Source organism: Lolium rigidum, chromosome 1, assembly GCF_022539505.1.
Source record: "Lolium rigidum isolate FL_2022 chromosome 1, APGP_CSIRO_Lrig_0.1, whole genome shotgun sequence".
Classification (NCBI taxonomy): Eukaryota; Viridiplantae; Streptophyta; class Magnoliopsida; order Poales; family Poaceae; genus Lolium; species Lolium rigidum.
The window spans coordinates 37874804-37880546 of NC_061508.1; the positions used below are offsets into that span (position 1 = coordinate 37874804).

General features: G+C 44.7%; 1 protein-coding gene across 1 annotated transcript; it reads left to right on the plus strand.

Moving 5' to 3' along the window:
* The first annotated feature begins 5322 nt into the window (after positions 1-5322).
* Positions 5323-5493, plus strand: LOC124671369 (small polypeptide DEVIL 2-like). Its single transcript, XM_047207748.1, has one exon. It carries the CDS (start codon positions 5323-5325, stop codon positions 5491-5493), a length of 171 nt encoding a protein of 56 aa, XP_047063704.1.
* The last annotated feature ends 250 nt before the right edge of the window (positions 5494-5743 follow it).

The window sequence follows — 5743 nt, forward strand, 5'->3', positions numbered from 1 at the left end:
ATGATAAGGCTACGCTCGGTTCCCAGGTTCTTTCCAAGTCAAGTCACTCCCGCTGGCTCCCACTCGAGTTCCTACGGCTACAGTTTGCTGATCGCGAAAGAGGATCATGATGTTTCAAGCTGTTTTCGATGTTTATATGTTCTTTGCTTGTATTTCCGTTGTGTTCTAAATTGTTCTCAGCATCCTTGTAACAAATCTGGCCGTAAGTGGCTTTATTTTTTTAAAGCCGGGCACTAGCTAGAGTGCCTATTATCTTTTTTTTCTTCTTCCATTTTCCGGTAATCGGTGTTATCTCAAACCTGGTGCCGACGTGGCAAAGTGCAGAAACACATAGGCATGGAAAAGCGCACCAGCAGCGTGACAAGATTAAATATAGGTCTCTGGTCTCCTAGATATGATTTCATGTCTGTAGAATGATCGACTAGGATTAGATAGCATAATCACCAATCACACATATCTTAAACCTATTCAAAGTCATCATGTAGTTAGTTCAGCTGTTATACAAAGATATCCTCTTATGTGTAAACTCTGGAACACAAAGGGAGCTGCCCTTGAGCCCATGAGGCCATGATTAACCTATCGTTTTGATCATCGTCATATGACTCTAGTAGCAGCTGCAGCTTTGTTCAGAAGCAACGAAGCATCCCCTTGCAAAGTTGCAACGCCATGTGATACACTGATACCTTGGCGATTTTCCCAAGAGCGTCGTGCCTTCGCTGACCCGTGAATTAACAACGGCCGCGGTAGGTTAAATGTGTCTTCTCAGTCGTACGAAAACACAACTTAAGCACGGAATATTTGCATGTGCATGTCACGTGACACCAAGCAGTGGCCGGAAGGAGCACAGTTGCTACGTGTATTCTAGGTGCGACCCAGATACTACCTCCATCCCAAGGCTTAAGGTCTTTATTTTTTCCAGAAAGTTAAACTATGTTATGTTCGACTAAGTTTTTATCAAAAATCATTAACATAAAAAATACAAAATCAATATCATTATATAGATAATGAAATATATTTCGTATGATACCTACAAAATATCATATTTGTTCATAAATTCTTCTAATAGTTTGGTCAAACTTTCCTTCGTTTAACTTTCTGAAAAAAAATAGGCCGTAAGCCTTGGAATGGAGGTAGTAGGTTGGACGCGGGATATCTTTCTTTGTACTGTATTGGAAGTGATAAGTGTGTTTTTATTCATTAGAGAAAGTGCAGTATGCCCCATGCATCCGCATCCGACGTGGTGCCGTTTCCAGCGAGCCGATCTAAACGGATCAAGCCTGACCATCTTTGTTCGTGCGGACATGAGGACATGGAACACCAGACCTAGCGGCCCAACATAAATGAAACCGATCGATTTTCTAACCCAAATAATATGGGAATGCGTCGGCAGGAACATGCTGTGGGCGATTTGCATGTTCGCCCAGGCCCACAAGTAAGCCACTCAAAAAAGTAGTTAGAAAGTTTTTATTTGGCCAAAATTAACCATCTTTACAAAGAGAGATTAAGCTTAACCAAGATGCCCGTAGCTATTCACGCCCTACTATGGCCGGAGCTACTCGCAGTTGCGCGCTCCTACTGGCTGCCGTCCTCTGCTTCGGCATAGTCGGAGGTGCTAGCACACCGCCCCTGCACACGGAGCCACTCCAAGACTTACGGGAACTGGGCGGAGCCAGGGCCCGGCGAGCCTGGGCAGCTGCCCGGGCTCCGATCTTCGTTGCCCTGTCACATTGACATTTTTGCTGGTCGAGCCGCGTGCTAGCGCAACGTTGTTTGCCTGGGCAAGCCTCCAAAACAGCTCGGCGGTGCGCCCTACTATGAATTTCTCATCAGTCTTGCATGTGCCCTGTGAATCCACTCTCTGTTAGCGTGCGTTTGGTTGGTGGACAAACGTGTATGTGATTGGATGGGATGGATTATGTGGATGGGGATGGTCCCAATTAGTTGATCCCTTGTTTTGTTTGGTTCCAAGGGTTTCAGAGATGGGACCAAATGTTCTTAGCTCATAATATTCTATAGCGGGTTGGGTTAACAGGCTAAGCTGCAGTTATTAGATTATAATACAAAAAGTGGGGAACCAGAACTCCAGCCGCTGGTCGCTGACGCAGTGGAGGAGGCGCCTATGGTGGGAAGCGACCTGCAGAGCTCCCTGCTCTCGATCTGCTCGGGGCGGAGCCAGTGGCCGCCGATGCCGCGCCGTCGCCCGGTCAGCCGTGCCCAATCCTGCGCCCCCGCCCGGTCAGCCGTGCCCAGCTGCCGGCCGATCGTGCCCAGCTGCGGCCCGGCCGTGCCCAGCCGCAGAGTAGGGCAGCATGGCTTGGAGGCGGCGCATCTAGTGGTGATATCGACGGGGAAGAACGAGACAGCGGTGCTCATTAGGGGAGAGAGAAATAATTAGGAGACGGTCCATGCTGTTAGAAAAAGTGGGATGAGGAGATTCGGCCGATTTTGGGGGATGAGTTGGGTCAGCATCTGGAGAGAATATTCTTTGCATGTGGACGGTTCCATCCAGGCACTTTATAACCAAACACACGTAAAATAAGGATGGTCCAATCCCATCCCTATTTCGATCACCAACCAAACGCACGCTTAGTGCAGCAGCTAAATTGCTGCTTCCCGAAGTTGTGTTTGTTTCGACAATGAAAAACTGGAGTCAAACTTGGTGTGGGGATAATGAGAGATGGTTTCTACTATCTAAAGCAAGATATTCATTCTGAAGGTTCCGGTGTGTGACACTGCTTGGACGTGCTTTTTAAGGGATGAGCTGCACACGTTTAATTGTGTAGCCGCAAAATGGATCAAACTTCTAATCCACAGGTTATAATATATCGAACAAGCACACCAAGACATGCCTGAACTAATTCATGTGTAACCCTAATTCGTCTCAGCAGCAAAAAAAAAATCAGTTTTTAACTGTTATTTCTATGCACGTAGGCATGTGTAAGTCACCTAAGTCACATAAATATAATTATTGTTGTTGTATGTATGTGAATCTAAACAAATCCAAGTAACTTATTGCCGGACAAACGAATTATTATTATTTGTGAGTAATTTTAGGTCGTGTACTTATTACGATACCAAGTTCATATTTACAAAGTTATTGCCTAATTGATATTTTCCAACAAAAGTCCAAATATTATTTTCATTTTTTTCTAACCATCATATCGAGAATCAATGTTTAGGACCGTTGAGCGAGAAGTATGAAACTTTCAGTCTGCTAGATGTAGATGCCTCAAGTTTCAGACATAGTTATGCAAAAAAGAGTTCAAACAATTGTAGCCTAACGACAAATACTACTAGTCTGGTCGCAATTAATTGACGCATATGCAGGCCTAATCACATGCATGTGCAGGCTCCCTCCGCGTCAATTAAATCCGACCGGAGGGAGTACAAAACAAAATGCTCGTTCACAAATTTATTTGAATTTTAAAATCTTACCATTTTAGCTTGCGGTTCGCCCAGGCTCATAAAAATTCCTGGCTCCGCCCTAAACCCTGTTCAGGACCATGAAGGCTGACCTATCACTAGGTTCTCTCCTTCTCCTCCTTGCGCAACATCCTTGCCACGTCCATGTTGGTGAACCGACGAGTCCGGTCCCTCGACGCAGGCCCCTCCGCCTCCACCATCGCTGCCACAACCTCCTCCATTTGGGGGTTCTCCGCGTCTTCCTCCACCTGGCTCAGCCTCACCTCCAACACCGCCTCACACGCCGTGCGATGAGGCTGCCTGCCAGCTCATGGATGTCGCCGCTCAAAGTCATTGGTCCGCAAGTAATTATTTTGTTTAAGAGTTTCTTCTATTTTCCTACATGTGTGCAAGGCTCCCAACATATTGGAAGTTGATGAAAAGAGTATATTATCCATTTTCCTGTGTACAATGTTTGCATGTACGGTCTCATACCAGCTTGGTCCCACTAAACATTATTATCATGACCATTATGCATTATAGAACTCAAAAGTGCAGTTGGAGAACTAAAAAGTTCCATTACAAAACTGAAAAGTGGCATTATAAAACTCAAAAGTACCAGCTTGGATCTGCAGGCTAACAAACATTATCGCTATAAAACGATGGATTATAAAATGATGATCACCCCAACTTGGTGAGATAAACAACCAAACAGGAGCTAGCAACTAGCATACATGATGTCACGATACATGCATCCGAGATCCGACCGGGAGGAGGATCTCCAACTCATGTGTCCCTCAATGGAAGCCTGCCTGGCCTCCAGCTGCACTTTTCCATCCACCGGTTGCGCTTTTCCATCCACGTCGATCGAGAAAAATCTCCACCAGCTGCCCGCGCTTTTCCATCCATCCACACCACATACATTTTCCGCTACAAGAAAAACATGTCGATTTCCGGATAGCATGTGAGACTATCTTGATTGAATCCTGATCATGGAGCTGATCACTGGCTCCAATGGTGGGTTGTCCCATGGATCGTGCGTGAACTGAGACTTCTAGAGTAACCAGTACAGGATGACATTACGACTTTTCAGATGGTTATTTACCCCGCACTTTTTTGTTTTTTATTTACTTGTGAAAAAACATCTGATATTCAGCATCTTACATCAATTTAAATGTATGAAATGATTGTAGCCAGATCTTGAATTTTTTTTATATCAAGTGTTTTTGGTTGTTGAACGTGATACGAGGAAACCAAAAGCATTGTGGTCCATGGACCGTCATGAAAAACTATAGTTTTCAACAATTTTCTACGTTCATCTATACATTGTCACGCATTGAGATCTATGCTCATCTAGTCACCTAGCTATGTCTAAATAATACATGAATCACAGTCCTATATTTTACAAGTAACTGGTCGATGTGTTTTTTGTTTTATCCCAACATGTGAATAATGCTCTTGTACTATGTCCAAAATGTCAAACAAAATTCTACATAAACTTCAAGGAAAACAACAAGTTTTGCACCTTGTGTGGAAATTAAAAACTTCAAGGAAAACAACAATAATGTTGTTTATAAAATATGCAAGAAAATAGTAGAAAATGAATGTTTATGTGCGCAAATGTTTTCACAAAACATAAACATTTTATATACTTCTGTGAAGAACTTAGTATTCATCCTAGGAGCAAACTATTGGAAGGCATTGCATCTCTCGCTCTAGCTCAAGATATTCTATGCACAAGTACTCAAGTAGGCAGAGATGTGAGGGTTTGTGTCTTTGTGCCATTTGTCCATTTCCCTACTATAAAAGCGTGGGAAATGGTCCACACTAACCACAGCCAAAGCAAACCCAGATCCACTAGAGAAGAGAGGTTCCCCCTTTCCTGCCCACGTGGCTCTCTGGCCCTCGAGTTCAGCTCGGATGAACGATGTGAGGAACCAAGAGAAGCAAAAGGGAAGAGGAGGTGGAGGAGGAGGAGAAGGAGGAAAAGGAGGAAGAGCATGGCGCCTGAGCCGAATGCTGCGTGAGCACAAGGCCAGGTTCTACATCATCCGCCGATGCGTCGTCATGCTGCTCTGCCACCATGACTGATGCTCCCCTGCGACTCTGCCCCTGCTACATCGCCTCTGCTCTTCTGTCCGGCCATGTATCTAGGTTTTGTTCCTGTTTCTATCTTTTGCTTTCGTATGTTTGTTCAGATAGAGTGTGCAGGCTTGACAGATTAACTCTCCGGTGTACATATAGGCAGGGGCACTTAGTTGCTGACAGTTACTTTGGGTTTCGAGTTTTGCTTGTGTGGTGTGGTGCTTCCTAAGTCCTGCAAATGGCAAGGATGCACATG

Excerpts from the sequence above, each read along its gene's own strand:
- LOC124671369 (XM_047207748.1), top strand. The coding sequence starts at position 5,323 with ATGAACGATGTGAGGAACCAAGAGAAGCAAAAGGGAAGAGGAGGTGGA.